The following is a 21745-nucleotide window of genomic DNA, read 5'->3' on the forward strand; positions in this document are numbered from 1 at the left end:
TTCCTCTCTCTCTCTCTCTCTTTATTTATTTTTTTATTCTTTTTCGACGACAACGATAAGATCGCCGATTAGAAGAACAATTAGCCGGATATCGCGGTTGTCGCGCGCCGGGGGAGGTTAATGAAGGGGTAGCAGTCTTTTTAGAGTCGAGCGAATGTAGGTGTAACAAGATACAGACCATTCTTCGCGATGAGAACGAGCTTTCGTTATCTTTGTCTCTTTCTTTTATCACGCTCAATATTCTTTTTTTTGTTGTTTTCTTCTTTTTTTTTTTTTTTTCTTTAACGTTTCGCTTCTTCTGTAGCATTAACTTGTAAGGTATATATATATAAGGGGATTTGGAATGGTCGTTGTTCCGCGACGAAAGTTAGGCTGGATGCGTACCCTTGCGCGTTCCTTATCGCGAAGAGTCATTCTATATACGAAGAAGAAATATGATTGAAGAAGATAGGTGACGAAAAAAATCGAAACCAACAAAAACGAGAACAAAAGTAATAAGTCAAAGGAACGATGGAAATGAAAAGAAGCGGTACGAGAAAACTTTAGGTTTTCGCACTTTCTTCGTTTTTCTTTTTTTCTTTTTCGTTTTTTTTTTTCTTTTTTACGACCCCCTCTATCGAGGATTGGTAAAGTGATAGCTCGTCGAACGTTCTTTTTTCACCGTGAGATAATTCGGTAATACGTTCCGTGTTGTTTCTCGTTGGCCGGTATCCATCCTCCGACGATATTTCTTATGAACAATATCGTGGATTCTAAATCCTCCTTTCGTTTCGTTTAAGTTTGTTAGTTAGTACTTTTCTTTCTTTCTTTTTTTTTTCTTTTTTTCTATTCTTTAGATATTCGTTGATATGTTAACGTTACACCGAGGGGTAGACTGGTAATTATCTTCGGAATCGCAAATCGACAATAATTTCCCCCCCTTTTTTTTCCTGCACATGTCTCATACGGTTGTTTGCATGAATGTATAAAGATGAACGAGTCCGTTTTCTAATCTATTTTCTCTTTACACGGTAGCATAAAAAGATTTAACGATCGGGTTCTTTTCGATGACGATATAACATCGTCTGTTCTTCTTTTTTTTTTTTTTTTATCATCGTTCGTACCGCGATAAAGTCGTCCCCACGGTTCCTTGCTCTCTCTCTTTTCTTTATTTTTTTTTCCCTCAATTTTGCTCTCTCTGCTCGCTTTTTTCTCTTTTTTCCTTTTTTATTACGCACACGTACACGCACACGTTTCGCATATGGTCGTATTATTCGCGAGCGAAGGTTCTTGCGCTCTCGCCTTGGCACATATATTACTATCCCCTTTCTTTTCGTTATATTTCTTTCGCATTTTTGATACTCTCGACAGGTACTACCTACTTCACAAATCGATTAATTAGGCATATACAATATACTCATATAGGTAACACAAAGGCAAGAAACTTTTATCATCTTTCTCTCACTCTTTCTTTCTTTCTTTCTTTCTTTCTTTCTTTCTTTCTTTCTTTCTTTCTCTTCCTTTCTCTCTCTCTCTCTCCCTCTCTTTTCTCCATTCCTTTCATCATTCGCAAAAATTTACAATAATTTCGAAACTCGTTACACTTTTTCCGTTTTTATCTCGTCGTCATCGTCATTATCCATTTTCAACGTTCGCACGTTGAAAATGATTTCATCCGCGTCATATACACACACAAACAAACATACTCACATACATTTCAACAAGCATACATATCGCATCGTAAAAGCAACAACACGATGGCCGTCATATTTTTCTTTTCTTTTCTTTCCTTTCCTTTCCTTTCTTTTTGTTTTTTTTAGGCGAGTCGAGCAAACGTCGTTGCGATTAACAATTTATAAGCCGTTTCTCACTGAAACTTTTTTAATCTCCTTTTCCTTCCTTCACCTTTCTTTATCATTAAAAAACGACATAATCATTCTTACGTTATAAAGAAATGATAATCCGAGTATAAACCTCTATGATCGTTTCTCGTCCTCGTTGTTATAAGTTGACATTAACGAAACAAGGAAAGAGAATAAAGAAAGTTGAAGAAGAAGAAAAAGAAGAAAAGGCAGCAGTAGCGAAATCAACGAAAAAACGAACGTGAATGATCAAAGTATCTTATAAAAATTTGTCCTAATTAATTAGTTAGACCATTACTCTGTACTACGTATACAAAAAGTACATACATATGTACCAAAATACAAATACATATATTTATATATATATATATATACAAAAGTAAAAAAAAGAAAGGCAGTGTTTTCTTATTACGACTGTCGATCCTTTGTAGTCTTCTTTTTTCATTATCAAAGTGGTATTCTTTTATCCGTTGTATGTAAACTCGTTAGGCCGTCTATTTTCGTAGCTCGTATCACGAAGGATCCGGGATCACGTGCGTCGAGATTATTAAAATTAAAGGAAAAGAAAAAAAAAGACAATGAAATGAAAAGAACAAAAATAAAAATAAAAATAAAAATACGAAGGAAAGAAAATAAGATCGTTGAAAGAAGGGCGTCGCAATATTGTGGCGGGAAATTCAAATGACGGATCCTTCGAAGAATTTCTAAGAAGAATTATCATTATGGCGGACGTGTTTTCGCGCGCGTACATTCTCTCTCTCTCTCTCTCTCCCTCTCGCTTTCTCAATTTTTCTCTTTTTATTCTTCTTACGCGAGGGAGTCGACGACACGAAACGGCTTTTTAAGGCAGTGGATCGCATGCACGCTATTGCGGCTAGTTCCTGTCGCGTTTATATCAGTCTGATGATCTCGTGACGATTCGTCGCAAGAACGAGGAATAAAGCGAAAGGACGCGCTCGACTTTTTTTTTTTTCTTTCGCGTATTTTCCGAAAAGAATTCGAATAAATTCGTTCTCTCTTTCTGTCTTTCTCTCTCTTTCTCTCCTTCTCTTTTTGCGAGCGATACAATCGTCCTTTATTACTTTTTTTCGCTTAGATCCTCGTCGTATTGTGTCAAGGACAAATCTTTATCGATACTTACATGATATATATATATATATATATATATATATATATATATATATATATATATTTATATATATAATATATGCATGTATATAGATATATATACAATATATATATATATACACACACATATATATAATATATATATGTATATATATATATATATATATATGTACGTACGTATTTGTTCAAAGAGAAAAGATCCGATAGATCGATCGATACATCGACCACCTTGGAATATATATGGCTGCTGAGATATTTCCGGAGAGGCCAATTTTCTTTCTTTGTTATATTTTATTTTATTTTTCAAGCGAGACTACTCGCTGGAATGTTTTCCTAATTCTAATATCGAGAATTAAAATATCAGGTCTCCGTCGAGAGAAAGAGAAAATTGTCTTTCGTTATCACTCGACTTCGACTTCGTTTTCACGAACGTTCGCGAGACGAAGAGGAAGAGTTTGCTATCCTTCTTAAGAGGATGTCCATGATTCAGACCTGTCGTTTATAGAAAGCTGAAAATTCCTGCTTTCATGCAGGACGACTCGATTCATCGAGACACTCTTGTTTCCCTGGCGAAAAGTTTGACTTCTTACTTTTACCCTTCTTCTTTTCCCGCCATTTTTTTTTCTTTCCTAAACGAGAAAGCTCTGCGACGTGGCGGACATTTGCGCTCTTAATGCCGTCACACTGTTCATGATCTTCTTTTGATGACCGACCAGTGTAATACCAAGTGCGGTGAGTTCTTGAACGGTAACGCGAGCTGCTGCCTCCAACGTCGTCACTCCCGCCCTTTCGAAACTCTCCGCGTATCGAGACATTTTGATCGAGGCCAACCACTCGCTGACCGAGGTCAACTGCGTCAAGTCCACCGCGTCCGGCGCCAGTGGATTGGTGCCCCTGTCAAGAACACTGCGTCAGATATATTGTGTTTTATTATTTTTTTTTCATTTCTTTCTTTTTTTCTTTTTTTTTTTTTTGGTCGACTATATTTCGTTCTCATTTACGATTTCCTTCCGATCTTTTTTATGTTTGGCTTATTTTTGTTTTTTTTTCTTCTTCTCTTTTTTTTTCTTTTTTTAATCGCGTACACGTTTCTCGCTGATACAAAAAATATTTTGACATACCGTTCGAATTTTCTTCTAATATTTTCCTTTCTTACGAGTTTTTATGTCAAGAGAGATAGGTTCTACTTCAGCGAGAGACACGCGTACACGTTAAAAGAGGTAAAAGATATCGTATGGATATATATAAATAAATAAATATATATATATATCTTTTTTAAAGTTGCTACAGATAGCAGCTAAAGTATTCTCTTTGATTCATGTTTTTTCTTTCTTTTTCTCTTTTCTTTCTTTTTTTTTTTTGTAAAACTTGCTATACTCGACATTGAGTTTTCAAACAAAGCTAAATCCCAGGATATTTCATATTGAATTACTACTATAAAATATCGCGATTGTTTCATCGCAAGATAATTTATTATTACCTATTACAAAATCTGGAAACTTGTGAAACCATACTGGGATCTGGCTAAGAGATCGGATAGAAATGAGAAATTTACTTTCTGATTTATGTACAAGGAATAGTAATACGTATGTGTATGTACAAAATATTCGATCAACGAAAGGCACACATACATACACGGCTAAGTTCAAAAGTTACACGAATTATACGGAATGTTTTCGCTCGTGCTTACGCTTTCATGAAACGATAAGTTTCGTGATCGCGTTTGCGAAAGACAAAATACATTCTGTCGTCGTTAAAAAACATTAACGGGTAAATTGCAAGGTTCTTAGGATGTCTCTTGCTACAATGTCTAAGATAAATTCAAGTCGTTCGATTTATTTATTCTCTTATTAGGTTTTTAAAATGAATGGGTGTGGGGTTGGTAGGGGGTGGGGGGTAAAGAGACACGTGACATAGGGTATGATAGAATAGATGTATATAAAATGAATCTTAATTTCTAAACGGGAAATCCATATGTCTTTTTATATGTACACCTTTCGACAAAAAGGCTCAAACGCGTGTTATCAAATTATACAGTCATAAAAAAAAGCATTAATTACAGCATTGTTAACTATATCATTTCTGTAATAATATATTTACAAGTTTGAATGTAAGAAAAAAGGGAAGCTATACATTATCGATTAAGTTGGAGCCTCTTTGCGTTTAAATATAAGACATATCAATATTAATAACAATAAAAAAATAATAATAATTGTAATAATTATAATAGCACTAGTAATCATAATAATAAAAATAAATAGTGATAATGATAATAATATTAATATTAATCATATTAATAATAATAATAACAACACAATAATATTAATAAAAATAATAAAAAGAAGAAGATGAATGATACTAATAGTAGTAGTAGTAACAATTATAACGCTAGTAATGGTAGTAGTGGTAGTAGTGGTAGTAGTAGTAGTAGTAGTAGTAGTAGTAGTAGTAGTAGTAGTAGTAGTAGTAGTAGTAGTAGTAATAGTATTAGTACGGGGTTGTTATAGTAGTGATGGTAATCAATTAATAATAAGTAACAATATTACTAGTAATAATTATAATAATAATGATGATACGAGAAATATGGTAAACTGAGCGATTTAAATAGTCGAGCTTGAAATGGATGTATACGTGAGAATCGGGGGTAATGGTGCGTATGAAGCAAGCAGTGCGATACGAACTAAAAGGGTACAAGCATAGCAAATGCTGTCTCGTCTACGTGATAGAAATATCTGTTACGATTTCGACAAAGCGTAGAAAGCAAGGAAGCATCTTCTAGTTCTTCCTTTTTCTATTTTAATCTTCTTTTTTTTCTCCCTCTTTCTTTCTTTTTTTTTTTTTAATTTTAGCACGTAAAAAGAATCACTCCTTTTTACTTTCATCAAAAAGAGAACACTTTGCAAAACTTCGTTGCTTCCCGCTTCGTTCGATTTTTTTTATCTTTCTTATGCTTTTCGGCTATAGGAGAGACCGTTCTTGATATTTTTTTTTACCTTTTTCTCAAATGCACGTTGGAAGATGCCGACGTGGCGGGTGGGGGTGGGGGTGGAGCACCCCGTTCCCTGATTCTGACAATTGTTAGCATTTGTTAGTGCAATAGAGGTCACACTCGTGTGTGTTACTATTTGCAATGTGTTCGTGGTTTTTTTTTCTTTTCTTTCTCGCGATACTGGTGTGTTTCTTTTTTTCTATTCTTGTTTCCTTTTTCTTTTTATTTGGTGTGTGTGTGTATGTGTGTGTGCGTGAGTGGTTTTCTATTTTTTATTTTTTATAGTCCGCCAGTGATAGCTCTCAAATTCGCAAGTCGCACTTTCATTCGTTCGTTTCCTCTTTTCTCGTCTCTTACTCGAGAGTGATCTTGCTTGTGTATTAGGTGTGTTGGTTTGTGTGTTTGTGTATAGGTGCGTAATATATAGGATAGTGTGGTTGCGTGAACGAGGGATCAATTTAGGAGATAAACACAATATAAACGCGATCAATGTTACGATCGTACGAAATCGCGCGTAATGTCTCGGATAGATCGTTCTGCCATTGAAACGCGTTAGTATTATTTCTTTGCATTTTTTTTTCTTTCTTTTTTTTTCCTTTTCTTTTTTTTCTTTTCGTCGAGCCGACATCGAAAAATTGATTGTCCGTTTTATCATTATTCGTAAACTCGATTTTCTACTACTCTACGTCGTCGATATCACATATTACGTTGAACTTTCGAGAAGTACGCTCGTACGAAAATGTGTGCAAAATTGAAGGGGATGATGAACGGTGGTTAAAAGGACGTGAGGAACGGAGAAAAAAAAAAAGAAATTTGCCAAGGGGCAAAAGATTTACAGCGAAGGTTTATTCGCTTATCGATTATTACCGATAATCTTCTCTGTTCATCTTTCTTTTCGTTTACGTTATTTTTCCTAAGATGGTTGCCCATATTTTTTCTCCCCTTTTCCTTTTAATATCTCAAGTATAAAAATACTATTCTAAAATGGTCGAACCGTTTCGCTCGCATGATTATAATATTGCTAATAAGTCTTTACGTTTTTGTTTTTACGTTAAAATCGATCGACGATATTACATATACATACATACACATATATATATATTTATTAATAATATATATATATATATATATACATATATATTACGTCATATGTATACGTGTATTCAATACTCGCGTTTGTAATAATACATTTACGTATATAATCATATGCATTTACCACTAAATATAGAATTAGAAAAAGATCGTGAAAGACTATCGTTAATCGCGATTGCGTCGTTCTTGTCTCTTTCGTCTAAGCTCGCGATGTTACGTTCTACGTTTAGCTATTCGTTGGTTCGATTCGTCCTCTTTTATATAAAAGCTTCTTTATCTTCTTTCTTTTCTATTCTCTTTCTTTTTTTTTTCTTTTCTTTTTTTCCCATCTATTTCATACTATTTATCTTTTTTAAACTGCAAGATAATATAATTATTGTTTTCGGATTCTTTGCGATCTCGCATGATTCAATGGCTGACGAACCTACTATCACCTAACGTGATCTGCTATAAATAAATTCTGGTAAAATTACAAATGTCCTTCTATACAATGTGTCGCTCGAAATGAAAAAGATCGGCGTACATTGAGAGTGTACATATACGTGAACATACACATATGTATGTGCATGTGTGTATATGTCTGATGAGTTATAAGAGTATGATGAGTAATAAGACTGCGTCTGTAATTTATAGTTGAAACAGTCGAGGTCCGGAGTCGAGTTTAATCGACGAAAAACGCTCGTCTCGCGAAAGGAACAAATGGTTGAAACCCGTATAGAACGGTTCGCGCGGAAGAAACGTACGGGAACGCGAAAGAGTATCACGAAAACATTCTTCTTAAATCGCTCTAATTTGAAATGATTATTATTATTATGTACGTTCTATAATGTCATTGGTATTGACCGATATGACATGATATATATTAGCGGAAGAAGCTAAAAGGGCCTAACGCTTGAACGAACAATACGATAGAATATGATACTATAATAATAATATTAATAAGAATAATGATAGTAATAATAATAGTAATAATGATAATAATAATAATAATAATAATAATAATAATAATAATAATGTTAATAATAATTAATAATAATAATAATTAATAATAATAATGATAATAATAATGATGATGATGATGATGATAATGATGATGATGATAATGATAATAATAATAATAATAATAATAATAATAATAATAATAATAATAATAATAATAATAATAATAATAATAATAATAATAATAATAATTAATAATAATAATAATAATAAATTCGTCATCTACGGCTCTCGATTTATATATCTATATATATATATATGTATTTATATACTATATAATCTCGGATAAAATCGACAACTATTAATCGAAAACGACGATCGTAATATAGACGTATGTATGCATGTATATATATATACAGGTTTAGGTAGGCTATAATATATAATATCAATTAGAATCCCTTTGGTGAGTGGGAATAGAATATAGGAAATTATTATGAGACATCGGTGGGAGAGAATGGAAATCAACCAAAGTGAGTGAAGGGAACCCAATTAGGATATGTTAGAGGTGGTTGATGTGGCAGTGCATGTGTTGCTGCGTGTGTGTGATAGTGTAGGCTACGGGCGGCTCCTGGTGGCATTACTGGAACGGCAATCGTTGACTGGGCCTGATGGGCCTGATGACCGACCACGTCTACGGGGAACGGTCCCGTTGTGGGTGCACCTGGTACCGGAGCAGCCGCCGAGGCAGCCGTGGCAGCCGCCGTGGCAGCAGCCGCCGCCGCCGCTGCTGCGGCCTGGGCGGCAGCCGTATGGCTTGTGACATAGTACGGATTGTGTGCGGGCGGCCTCACGCTGTTGTTGTTGTCACGTTGCGAACGTAGTAGGTAGCGAACGTAGTGGATGGTAGTAGTTGTCGTAGCAGTTCGTAGTCGGGTACCAAAGACACCACAAAACCAAAACCACAAAGAATTAGCCCAGAAAAAAAGGGTGCTGGCCTGCCGGAGATAGATAGGTACGAAGGAGAACTTGTACTTGGGAGTCGGATAAAGATTGACGAAGGCAGATAGAGAAAGAGAGAGAGAGAGAGAGAGAGAGAGAGAGAGAGAGAGAGAGAGAGAGAGAAACAAAAAGTTAGTTTGAAAGGAATCAAGGATTTCCCACTCTGGCCTGCGTTCAACGCGTCCCACGATATTCTTCTACCATTGACCGCGTTGACGGAGATAAAGGTAATTTACGTTTTTGATTATTTTCAAATATATTCAGACAAGATATTGTTGATAATAGTTGTGCTTGATAATCGATATGATTTATTCCAAAGTTGATTACGTTTGAATTTAAGATGTCAAAATCAATTTTGAAAGAGAGCAACGTTACGAAGAAAATAAAAAGTTAAATTTTATTGTATATCCTGATGAGTTAATATCGTTGCTGGATCGAAAGAAGTCAAGTTGGCGAATCACGGAAAAGTTTCTTGTTACTCTATCCCCGTTCACGCGTTCGGTAGTAGATAATAGCAAGCTTGGTCGAGGAGGGATTTAAGGGTTTTAGAAAATTGGGAACGGTCGGGATCTACGGAAATGATAAGCGCCAAAAGCGACAAAAGCTTTCTGAAAAGCCACCGCAGTATAACGCGCGCTAGTTTTTTGCTTTTGGATTTTTTCTTTTTCTTTTTCTTTTCTTCTCCGCTTTCTTTTAACTCGTTACCGTTTTCTTTTCTCCTTTTTTTCCTTGAGTCGCGAAAGAAAAAAAATATAACCCGTAAAAATAATGACGTAGACTTTCGTCCATAAATTAATTTTCCTCCCGGTTGGCAGGTAACAACGCTGCGGAGAAACTCGAAGTTTTTCTTTGGAAGGTTTGGAGAGGAGCGAGCAAAGAAAAGAGAATTGAAGCTATTCGAAAGGCGCGTTGTGAAAAGATACTCCGTGCGCAAAGCTCGCGATGGTGTCACGTTCGAAAATTGTGTGTGTCAAAACGTAAGAAAAATGCGGAAGAAGTTTTTCAACGGCAACAACGACGTCGTCGTCGACGACGACGACGACGACTACGACGACGATGACGACGACAACGATGACGACGACGACGACGACGACGACGACGACGACGACGACGACGACGACAACGACGACGACGATGGCGACGGCGCAACAACTTCGATTAATTTCACGTGACGTTGAAAAAATCTACGAAAGCTTTGAAAAGAAGGATACGATCTATTCGCGAACGTTGAAAAATTAATTTTGAAGAGATCGGTTTTCAAAAAATCTGTGAAAAGTTGCAGCCGCCGTCTCTTGTAAAGAAGTGATTAGAGTATTATAAATAAAAAAAAGAAAAAAAAAACAGAAAAAGAAAGAATAGAAAACAAGAAAAGGTGCGAAATGAAAGGTGAGAAAAACAGTCCAGTACGTACGACCCGCTTCCAGTAATGCCAATCAGGTTTTTCGAGGTATCACACGACGATTCCTCGTTCACAGAAAATGAGACAGGCAGAGATATACGTATGCGCACGACGCCAGTTCGGTTAGCACATCACACACACACGCATATCATCGTTCTAACTCGTGTACGAGAGTGTGTGCTTAATTATGAGCGTTTTAACATCGTGTATAAAATGAGCGCCATATCAAAGCCCATTCTAACAGCGTATGTGGAGAGCACAGAGAAATAGAACAGAGAGCGGCGTGATGAGCTTCTTAAATATTTTCGCAAGAAAAAAAGAAGAACAAAAAAAAAAAAAAGAAAAAAGTTCCAAAAAGATACAACGGAAAATATTTTTAGCTGACGAGAGAGAAATTAATTTATGGACACGAAGTGTGACTCGCTTGGCATGCGACATGATTTATGTTAAACGATGACAGACGAACGACCGGACGGAAGGAAGAGAAAATTGTAAAATTGTGGACAGAGAGAAAAAAGAGAGAGATTGAGATAGGAAGAGAAGGTTCCCCTCTATCTCTCTCTCTCTCTCTCCCTTTTTCTTTTTTTCTTCCTCTTTTATATGTATAAAAAAGGCTTTTTCACGGCTCTTAACGTCCACCAAGTTATTCAATTTTATTCGTAGTACTTCCGGCGAGTCGTTCGTTCATACGATGAAGGCGAAAAATTATATTTGCTAACACTGTTCGTACTACGTTATATGTAATTATTATTTCGCACTATACATATATTCAATATATGTACGTGTATTATATAATATGTATATATCGAGTCCCTGAGATAAAATAGTAGTTTTCTCCGGCGAGCGATCGACTGTTTTACCGGCGATAAACGAATATCCGACGATAATTTGTCAGTCGTGAATCAGAACGCTAGTTAATTAATCGTTTTATCGATTTATATTAACGCGATGTAAATAGATTGAAATAGGTTTTTACCTGTTCTGCGCGATTTTCCTCAAAGTGTCCGGACTCCGTATGAGTTTGTCCAATGTCTGAGTGAGATTGGCGAAGGTAGGCCGATGAGTTCGTTCTTTCTGCCAACAGTCGAGCATTAACTGATAGATTGCTTCGGGACAGTCCATCGGTGCTGGAAGTCTGTATCCTTTTTCGATCGATTTTATCACGTCTTGGTTGGACCAATTCCAATATGGTCTCTCGCCGTAGGACATGACTTCCCAGCAAACGATACCCATACTCCAGACGTCGGAGGCGCTAGTAAATTTACGGAATGCTATTGCCTCTGGTGCTGTCCATCGTACCGGAATCTTACCGCCCTGATTTTAACCAACAAAATGTCATACATAATTATATATATAATATATGTGTGTAAATATATATATATATAAACATATATATATATACATATATCAATTATCGATACTACTCGTAACAAAGTTTTCCTTTTTTCAAGCTAGACGTACCCTAGTTGTATATGCACCCTCCGTCGCACTTTCAATCTCTCGGCTCAGTCCAAAATCAGCTATCTTACAAACCAGAGCAGCATTCACCAGGACATTCCTTGCCGCGAGATCACGATGCACATAATTCATTTCGGCGAGATACTGCATACCACTGGCTATGCCACGTAGCATACCGACCAGCTGAAGCACTTGGAATTTACCATCATTCGCCCGAAGAAAAGTGTCTAAACTTCCGTTCTCCATGAACTCGGTGATGATCATCACCGGATTACTCTTTGTCACGACACCTTGAAGAAATATCACATTGGGGTGTTCGAACTGACCCATTATCGAGGCTTCCGTTAGAAAGTCGTTCCGTGCTTTGTCAGCAGAGCCAGGTTTCAATGTCTTTATGGCCACGTCGATTTCCGTTCGACCATCCGGTGGTAGTTTCAATTTGCCACGACAAACGTCTCCGAATTCACCACCGCCTGTAATGTATTTAATCGAAGTTTAATATTTGCATGTGCATATCAAATTACGAACGAATAGAACGAATGAAATAATTTCAATTTACCGATGATGGCTTCTATCGTGATGTATCCAGCGTCAATTTCTCTAGCAAATTCTCGAACAGCCTGATTTGGATCCTCGTAGGTGTGAGGATCGACGTAGCTCCTAGCACCGGTGCCACCTGTACCTCCAGCACCCGCTCCAGTTACTCCCACTGCAGGCGTGAACAGCGGCGTCGTCACTGCAACGTCACGAAAACAGAGTTCATTATATTAAGATGGGGGTCGGTGTGTGTGTGTGAAATTTAAACGGAACTCTTTCGACATTCTTTTTATCCCGTAAACACTCGCACACCTTTATTTTGTTTGATTTTTCTATTTTTTTCTTTTTTTGCGCGCCAGATCCACCAAAACGAAGTTTCATAATATCCAAATAACAACGCAAACAAAAGAACAAAAAAAAAAGATAAAAGACCAAACGCTCTGGATATTCGATAATTCGTTTTAGTTCTGTTTGCTTTTTTCGATTTCGTAAATGCTTCATTCTTTTCCTTTTTTACAAATAAACAAAACTCATCGAATCTAGATCTTGTTTTTTCTTTCTTTCTTTTTTTTTTTTTTTTTAATGAGCTAATTCACATGCCAGCACCATAATTATGTTGCATGCCTGGACATTGAATTGTTTCTCAAGTACGATGCATCCGACTCGTTTAATACTATATTGGTGTTTGTCTTATCGGATGGCGGATGTCTCCGGGTCTATACTCTTTTTAAAATAATCTATAGAACGGTAAATATCGCTGGTCTTGTTTTATTTCTCTCTCTCTCTCTCTCTCTCTCTCTCTCTCTCTTTCCCTCTTCATCTTTCTCTCTCTCTCTCTCTCCCTCTCTCTCGCTCGCTCTTTCTCTCTCTCTCTCTCTCTCTCTCTCCCCCTCTTTCTGTAAATCGATATAAACCCAGTATACATCCGTCGTTTCTTTGTAGAACGTTACAGAAAGGAGATATGATAGAGTCGGTCATCGGTGAAGAAAAGTGACAAAAAGATAATCAGAACACGATGCACAACGTTTTGAGATACCAGAAATGATGCATGCTCTACGCTCGATACACTCTAAACTCTAGGAACGGCGAGAAGAGAAAAAATAACTTCTGTTGGTTGGACGATAAATGCGAAACTCTTGCGAAACTAACGTATGTATATCCCTGAGCTCAAGCGGTGATCAATATGTGTACGTATTTATACGTACGTATCTGTATAAGTATGTTGTCGCGAAGAAGAGAATAGAATAGGATTTACGGATTTACGAGCGGTGATTTCGATCAAGATTCTTTAGATTTGCTGGCAAAGCACTTACGCGACGACTTGCTCTTGTTGTTGGTGTGGGTTGTCACAATCGGTGAACTGTCCATTTTGCAGTGCACTGTGAACAACACAACAACCAACACACTGATTGACAAACAGCAAAAAAAAGAAAGAAGCTGCGGGTCTTTGGAATGATGAGAATTCGAATGACGCGCTCGTTTTCGATTATTATTATTATTATCGTCGTTGTTGTTATTATTATTATTATTGTTGTTGTTGTTGTTGTTATTATTGTTATTATATCGAATGATAATGAAAATCTATGAGAGGAAACCAAACGCTAATAACGACGATTTTCTCGTTGAAACGTATTTCACTTCGATTTCGCTTCAGTTTCTCACGAACGTGCTACGAAATATACAGAAAAACGATAGAAGCACGTAGTCGTCAACATCAAACGATATACGTAATATCAATACGACTAATACTCATGCAAAATGTACAAAATGAAAAAAGAAAAAAAAAGAGAAAAAAAACAAACAAAACGATGCAAGACACACATACGCAAGCAATAACGACGGACGCTCGCATACTTCCGTTTAACATAACGAGACGAACCGATGAGCATGATCTAGAGATGATTCGCTTGGTGCGAATTCGCTTCGTTTTATCTTTTCAACGAATCTCTATCGAACGGAAGTACGCGTGCAGTCGTTTCTACGCTATAAAATTACTAACGTCAAAAGATGCATGTACTATGTAAGTATATACGGGGGGTGCAAGAAAATAAAATCTATGCAAAGAAAAAAAAAAAAACAAGAAACCGAGAATCCTAAAGAAGAAAAAAAAAACTTGAGGTGTTGGAGAAGACTTACTGTAGGTCACAACTAGTCCTGTAGTAGCAGGCGATTGTGTACATTGTTTCATTGGGTTTTTTCATGGATTTTTCATGGAGGCAGGTTCGATAGATTAGGGGAATCGCACATGAAAAGAAAGAATCGAAAGAATTTGGTTAGAACAATTATTACATCGTCTACGGGCCAAATCGTTGTGTGAATTTTGGTCGGAAAGCGATCGTGTCTCTCACTGTACGTCCTCCACAAAAAAAGAAAAGATGAGGACATCGGAAGAGTCCGACTGCCTTCTTTCTCTCTTCTTGCTTCTCTTTTTTTTCTCTTTCTCTCGATTTCGCAGTCTCTCTACCGCTCTCCTTATCTCTCATTCTCTCTCTCTCTCTCTTTCCGATTCTCTCACACATATTCTCATCTTTCACATTTTCGCACGCACACATACGCACACATTCTCATTCTCGCAAAGAAAGACCATACTAGAATATACTAGGTGTTCAGTGACAAGACATTATCGTAAGGGAGTTTGTATACAAGGGGTGTTCGAGAGTGGGTTCTTTTCAATACTTGCTGGTTCTAAATGGGTCAGTGGTTTCAAAATGTATTAGTCACAAGACACGAGGGCGCAGTGAGACAACTATGATAGTGACAGAGAGGGGCAGGGGGTGGGGGTAGGGGGTGTGGTAGCGATAATAAATTTGTAAATAGAATAGAGAGAAGTTGGAGCCGTCTGGCGAGCGATAAACGTACCTTCGCCGTTTCTGTATTCCAAGGTGTCGCAATCGCTCGGCTGTTTCTTGTTACACTCGTCTGAGGCCCTGCTGCATCGAAATTGCATTATATGAGTCGAGTCGAGTGAAGCGTATGGGTTTAAATGTAAAGGGTTTCTGTGAAGAGGTTCTTTCTTTTAAAAAAGAGAAGAAAAAAACGATATTTTAAGCGATTCGATTACCTTCTCAGGAAGAGAACGGTCATGACGATGATGATAACGAGAAGGACGACCACTGCTACTACTGCACCGGCGATTATTCTGACCTGCATATTGTCGTCTTCGCCGACATAGTCTAAAATAATAATGGTATTATGTCATAAAGCGAGTTCGATGATTTATATGATAAAAGATTCTACGTGTCGTTACCGAGTCCCATCGCGTGCGGTGTCTTTTTGTAGATAACAGGGGTATATTCGCCCCAGCCACGTGTGGTTTTAGCTCGAACCTGAATCGCATAATCCGTTGCTGGCTTTAGGCCTTTAAAAGTAGCAGAGAGATCTGAAGTTTGGATCACAGTGGCGTTAATGGCATCGTCGAAGCGCGGATAACACCTCACTGTAAGGATTCAACGTTTCGATAGAGTCGTTTTATTTTTCATAAGTTTTAATCGTTAATGAAAAGATAGAAACTCTTACGATTACCTTCGTATCTCTCAACGTGATCGCTGTCTCCACCTACTTCCGTGACCGGTGCATCCCAACTAATGCTCAGTTCGGAACTTTTGACGCTCGTTATTCTAACATTGCTCACTAAGCTCGGTACGCTTGCTTCGGTGGTGACCGTGATGTCCACGTATTCCGACTTCCCAGCTTGTGCGGACACACCATTCTCGGCGAACACTTGGAAACGATAGGTCGTGACAGCATTTAAGCCGGTGATCGTGATCTTCGTGTCGTTGAAGATCTCCTGCAAAGAACGAACGTGCGTTTTAGCGAAAGGAACGAATAGGAAATAATAAGAATTTAAAGTTCCAATCGTTTTAACGATTTACCGTGTTAGGTATATATTTGACACCCATGCTGCAAGCATCGCAAACGACCCTATACGTTGTGTCGGTCCTACCACCGAGCTTGTGCGGTGCGTTCCACGAAAGAATCACCGTCGATTGGTCCACGAAATTGACGGTTAGGTTCTGAGGCGCCGACGGTGGTTCTGGTGGTCAAAGAAAAAAAAGGGAAAGGATATAAAAAAAAAGATAGGAAGAGAGAACATCCAAGGGAATTGAACTGAAGGTAAACTTACGTGTGCAGGGCATCTTCTTGGGATCATCAGCAGCTCTGTAATAATCGGCATCGCAGCGGCACTCGGTGACAGCCTGATCGGTCGATTTGCTATGAGTAGGACACAGCTCGCAGCTGTGGGGTCCAGCCTCGTGCTTGAATCTACCGATCGGACATTCGATGCACTGCTGCTTTTCAACGTCTGCTTGGTAACCAGGTTTGCAATGACATCCACCACTTGGTAGATACCATTTACCGTCACCCTTGCAAAGGAACGTCGGTGTCTCGATCTTAACGGCATTCGCGACGCAGGTGCCGATCGTTTGTTCGACCAAAGCGACTTCGCGGCCGGTCGGTGTCGCCGGGAAATGAGCAAAGTTCACCGAGATTTCCGGACAACTGATGTAATAAACCTTGATGGCAAGAAGCGAGATGCAGGCACCTTGATCACGGAAGGCAAAGTACACGCCCTTCTTCGTAACTGGTACGGACTTTATTTCGGTGTTAATCACCACTTCCGTATTCGTGTTGAATCTACCCTCGCCAGCGGCTATTCGTCCTGAAACGTTTTAATATCTCGATGTTGTTTCTTATTCGTGTTCTTTTATTCGACGATGATTAATTGACGTTAACATTAACGAATATCAGAGAATATTCGTTGGTTATTTTCGATTGACTTACCGATGAGTTTATAACTGTCCGGCTCCCACGGTGGTGGCTCTTTCGTAGCGGCGTCAAACTCGTAGTAGAGAAGACTGAATGTCTCCTTGCAGCTAAGGGCATTTCCAGGGAACAACGAACAGTCTCGTGTCGTGAATTTGATTTCTATGTACATGCGATTCGCCGGACCCCTCTCGATGAACGGCGTCCAGAGCCAATTGTTCACGTTGTTATAAGCGACGTCGCAGACGACGTAACTTCGCCAATTGATACCCTTGTCGAAGTTTGTGAACGACTCTTCCACCCACTGCAAGTAACGAATGAAAGTGTTCTTAATTATCGAACTCCGTTCTCCGATGTAAACAACTTCTATCTAATTGCGTAGAGTACCACGTTGGTACTCCTCTCTCCCTCTTAGTCCAATGACGGGTTAAGGACGCGCGACGGAAGGAACGGCGACCTCTTCTCGTCGACTATTTTTGGAGCACGACTCGCAATCACGAAATCGTCAAACGAATCAGACCGTATTAAGTCCTTAGCGAACTTCGTTTTCGACTCCTACGACTTCCCACCTCTCTCTCTCTCTCTCTCTCTCTCTCTCTCTCTCATTTTGGTTTGTTTGGTTCTTTTTGCCATCCGTTTGCGCCTCTACGTGCTGCTCCGCTGAGCGCAAATTTAACATCGTGCAAACAGTAAATCGCATTTGTACTTGTGGAAATTCCACAAACTCATTTCAGATACTCCTATGAAATTTCATTGAAAAGTTTCTCGTTCAAATTCGACGCGTCCATTAACAATTAATTGCAAGCAGCCTGTTCCCGTTCGTTTCGATCGATTATCACGATGGAACGATTGCCGCGTTCTCGGGAGTAAGTACTTGCACGAAACAACAGACTCTGTGCTTGGAAAGAAAAGAAAAGAAAAGAAAAGAAAAGAAAAGAAAAAGAAAAAGAAAAATAGGATTTACAATGGACTATCGGAAAATGAGGCCACGGAGAAGGGGAAGCTTTGCCATGCTACAGAGTGAACGTAGGTAACGTACACGTATAACTTCAATCGACGTTGCGAAAGAACGAATCGGCTTCCTTTCTCAAAGGAGGACGCAAGAATGTTGGCCGTTTTTAGTATTCGCTTTTAAATATACGATAGAGAAATGCTTTCGACGGATTTTTCACCTCGTAAATATCTACACATACATATATATATATATGTATGTACATACGTAAGTGTGACCTATATTTTTTCTCACGAAATGGCAGGAATAAAGAAGGAGAAAAACAGGAAGAGAAAGAGAGAGAGAGAAAAGAGGAAAAAATTCACTTCGATAATCTACTAGCGTCGAAATATCGAATACATCCACGACGATACCAAAAATGTATTTACAAGGACGCGTACGTTTTCGCGCGTAAACATAAGCAAGATTTACCCTTCGAAGGAGCGCGAGTCAGCATCTAGTGAAATCAGCTTTTCTCGAATCCTCGGATTCCCCGAGGCGTATCCCGCGCAAAACGGGTTTTACGGTCGCTTTGCGGAAGAGACTACGAGTTCTCGTAGTCAGCAAACGGGCTTCTTCTCGTCTTCTCTTTGAAAGAAGGAAAGGGGGAAAGTCTTTGGCTCGGGGACTACCGCAGTTGGGATCTTGTCTCAGATTCGAGGATCAAGCTTCGTCGATTTAGATACATACATACATACATACATACATACATACATACATACATACATATATATATATATATACGAAACGACTGTATATATATGCGTGTATATATTGTACATAGCATATATATATACCTAACATATATAGGTATATAGGTATTCTAGGGTTTGCTCGACTGGGCTTGCTTCGATATCCTCGCGTTATCCTTGATCCTTTCTACCCTTTGCAAGAGAAAGAGAAGAGAAGATAGGTCGTCGACTTGCGACAAACAGACCGCAAGGAATTACCGGCGCGCGTTACCATTAGTTTTATTGCCTCCCCTTCGCTCGAGCTCGTCCCGAGAGAGACCGCAAAAAGTTCCGGCCGAGCACAAGAAGGATCCGTCCTCCTCACTCGTCGTCTTCGTCCGTTGTCATTGTCGTCCTACTCTTCGCTCGTCGTCTCCTTCGATACGCTGTATATTCGCGAGAGAGAAAGAAAGAAAGAGAGAGAAAGAAAGAGAGAGAGAGAGAGAGAGGAAAGATGGCGAATCGAGGAGACCAGGCCTACTCCCGTACCGAAGATTTCCTCTCGCGAATGTCTTTCCGGCAGGGAGGTCGTAATAAATTCCTTCTATGGTTCCACGCTTACGCGAAGAAATTATTGCGGAGTCCATGAGAGAAAGAAGGAGGTGGAAAAAAGATGATGCTTCTTTTTATCTATTCTCTTTCTCCTTCTTTCTTTTTCTTCTTTCCTTTTTTTTTCTTTTCTTATTTTTTTCCCTTTTTCTTTTATTTCTTTATCTCTCTCTCTCTCTCTCTCTCTCTTTATTTAGGATACGGACAAACGGGGGAAGGAGAGAAATGAGATCCCTCAGCGCCAGGATGCTGTATTATTCCGTAACGACTTTCTTTGTGCTTCTTACTGCTTCACGACGATAACGAAACGTTTCTACGCTCGCGAGGAATCGTCTATTCGAAGGCATCTTCAAGCTCGAACGGGTTTAAGAAAATCTTTCACGGATCGTGAAGAATCTTCGTTGCGAATCGTTCTCTCTCTCTCTCTCTCTCACTCTCTCTCTCTCTCTCGTAAGATTATATTTTCATCACTATCATCGAGTCGAAGGATCGGTGTCGAACTCGCATCTTGATCGACGTTTAACACGCCGTCGGCGATCCTTCATTTTTGCTTCTCGTGAATCTCTTTCTTGGTAAATAGATACGAACTGCCGATTTAGAACAAAGGCAATAAGCCGCAACAGTATTGTTCTTTTATAAAAGAAGAGGGAGAAAGAAGAGAGAAAGGAGAGACCGAGAAGAACTATCTTATTTTATTATCATCCGACACGCTAGATCCTTTTATGGAGTTGGATGAAGAGGATTGGGAAGGAAGGAAGGAAGGAAGGAAGGAAGGAAGGAAAGAGGCAAGCTTGCTTAACTCAAGGTTAAGAAAACTTCTTAAGTATATGAAAAAGAGAGAAAGAAAAGAGAGAGAGAGAGAGAGAGAGAGAGAGAGAGAGAGAGAGAAAGAGAGAAGGCGACGACGAAAGAAAAAACAGAAAGGAAAAGGTTGTCCTCGATAACAATGGCTGCTGGGCGAAAATTCTCTTCTTTTTTACCCTTGAATCACGCAAACTGCGTCTAAGTGTGCGCTTAGAGTTACCAGCTTAAAAGAGGTAGAGTCGAAAAGCTTGAGAGCAAGAAAGAAAAGGAGATAGAAAGAGAAAGAGAAAGAGAGAGAAAGAGAGAGAGAGAGAGAGAGAGAGAGAGAGAGAGAGACAAATAGATAGAAAGAGAGAATGGTTAAGGATGGCAGAAAAAGAATTCTCTATCCCCATTTTCCTCTCTCTCTCTCTCTCTCTCTCTCTCTCTCTTTCTTTCTTTTTCTCCTCCCTTCTCATCGTAATATTGCCACCATAATCGCAATTCCGATGGTGTAGCCGTCCCCCCCAGTGGAGCGTGGAGGGTAGAGAAAGTACGAGAAGACTACGCGGAGGCTGTGTCTGGGGTGGACGAACTTTTAGTCTACTGGAGGGGTTGTTCGTGGATCTTAATATATATTGAGCTCTCGTGCACACGCCACCCCTTGCGTCCTTGGGGTGGTTTGCTGTTGGTGGTGATGGTGATGGTGATGGTGGACGTAGTGGTAGTAGTAGCAGTAGTAGTAGTAGTGCCACCACCCTCTATCTTTCTCCTACCCCTTTCCCCTTCTCTTTCTCTAGCTCCAACCCAACCTACCCCCTTCATCACCAACAGCGTTGCACCGGCAGGCACGTAGATTCTCCTCGTCGAGGTAGGTACTACGTGCGTGTTCGCTACAGGTCGTTTCATAACGAACCCCGGAGACAGGTGTTGACTGGAAGTGGAAGCATGGAAGATTAATACCCGCTCTTAATTCACCACGGAGCTTCTACGTTCTCGCCTTCGACTTTTCTCGCCTCGTGATCTCTTTTTTTCTCTCTCTTTCTCTCTCTCTCTCTCTGTTTCTTTCTCTCTCTTTCATTTTCCTCTGTTTCTCCTTCTTTCTTTCTCTATCTCTATCTTTATCTCTCTATCTCTCTTCCTCTATCTTTCTATCTTTCTTTAGACGCACAACTTATTTCGAAGCTGTTATTGCTCTGGGAGTCTCAAGCGTGTTATGTAATAACAATAGCAGCGATACTCTTTCAGAGGAAATCATGAGAAACTTCCTACAGTTTCTCTACCTTTTACTTCCTTCGCATGGAGGAAATGAGAATCATCTCTTCGAATGATCGTAAGGAATCGTGTGTGTGTGTGTGTACAACCGAGTATAGAAGAGCAAAGTAACGATTTATGAGCGGATATCTTAATTTTCTTTCTTTCTTTCTTTTCTTTTTTCTTCTTTTTCGTTTTTTTCTTCTCTTGTTTTTTTTTTAGATAAGAAATTGAAAGGAAAATAATCTCAATAATTATTTCCGAGAAACGGCATAATCACAGAAAATTATT

At 38.9% G+C, this 21745-nt stretch overlaps 1 protein-coding gene across 11 annotated transcripts in view; it reads right to left on the reverse strand.

The window, feature by feature from the left end:
• Positions 1–240: 240 nt before the first annotated feature.
• Positions 241–21745, reverse strand: part of LOC127066064 (ephrin type-B receptor 1-B) — a 157473-nt gene continuing 135968 nt past the window's right edge. Inside the window, exons 4-17 of one of the 11 annotated variants that reach the window (XM_050999308.1) lie at positions 17165–17450; positions 16506–17042; positions 16255–16415; positions 15905–16169; positions 15630–15818; positions 15444–15555; positions 15242–15378; positions 14519–14536; positions 13696–13761; positions 12405–12581; positions 11849–12318; positions 11364–11701; positions 5963–6037; positions 241–3875 (exon numbers count right to left, since the gene is read on the reverse strand). In XM_050999308.1, coding sequence (XP_050855265.1) covers positions 3599–3875; positions 5963–6037; positions 11364–11701; positions 11849–12318; positions 12405–12581; positions 13696–13761; positions 14519–14536; positions 15242–15378; positions 15444–15555; positions 15630–15818; positions 15905–16169; positions 16255–16415; positions 16506–17042; positions 17165–17450 — 3108 coding nt within the window. In that variant the 3' untranslated portion in view covers positions 241–3598. Of the gene's footprint in view, positions 3876–4780; positions 8842–11363; positions 11702–11848; positions 12319–12404; positions 12582–13695; positions 13762–14518; positions 14537–15241; positions 15379–15443; positions 15556–15629; positions 15819–15904; positions 16170–16254; positions 16416–16505; positions 17043–17164; positions 17451–21745 lie in introns of those variants that run through there. The other 10 variants (XM_050999310.1, XM_050999311.1, XM_050999309.1 and 7 more) reach the window with 10 other exon arrangements.

This window comes from Vespula vulgaris, chromosome 9 (assembly GCF_905475345.1).
Source record: "Vespula vulgaris chromosome 9, iyVesVulg1.1, whole genome shotgun sequence".
In the NCBI taxonomy this organism is placed as follows: Eukaryota; Metazoa; Arthropoda; class Insecta; order Hymenoptera; family Vespidae; genus Vespula; species Vespula vulgaris.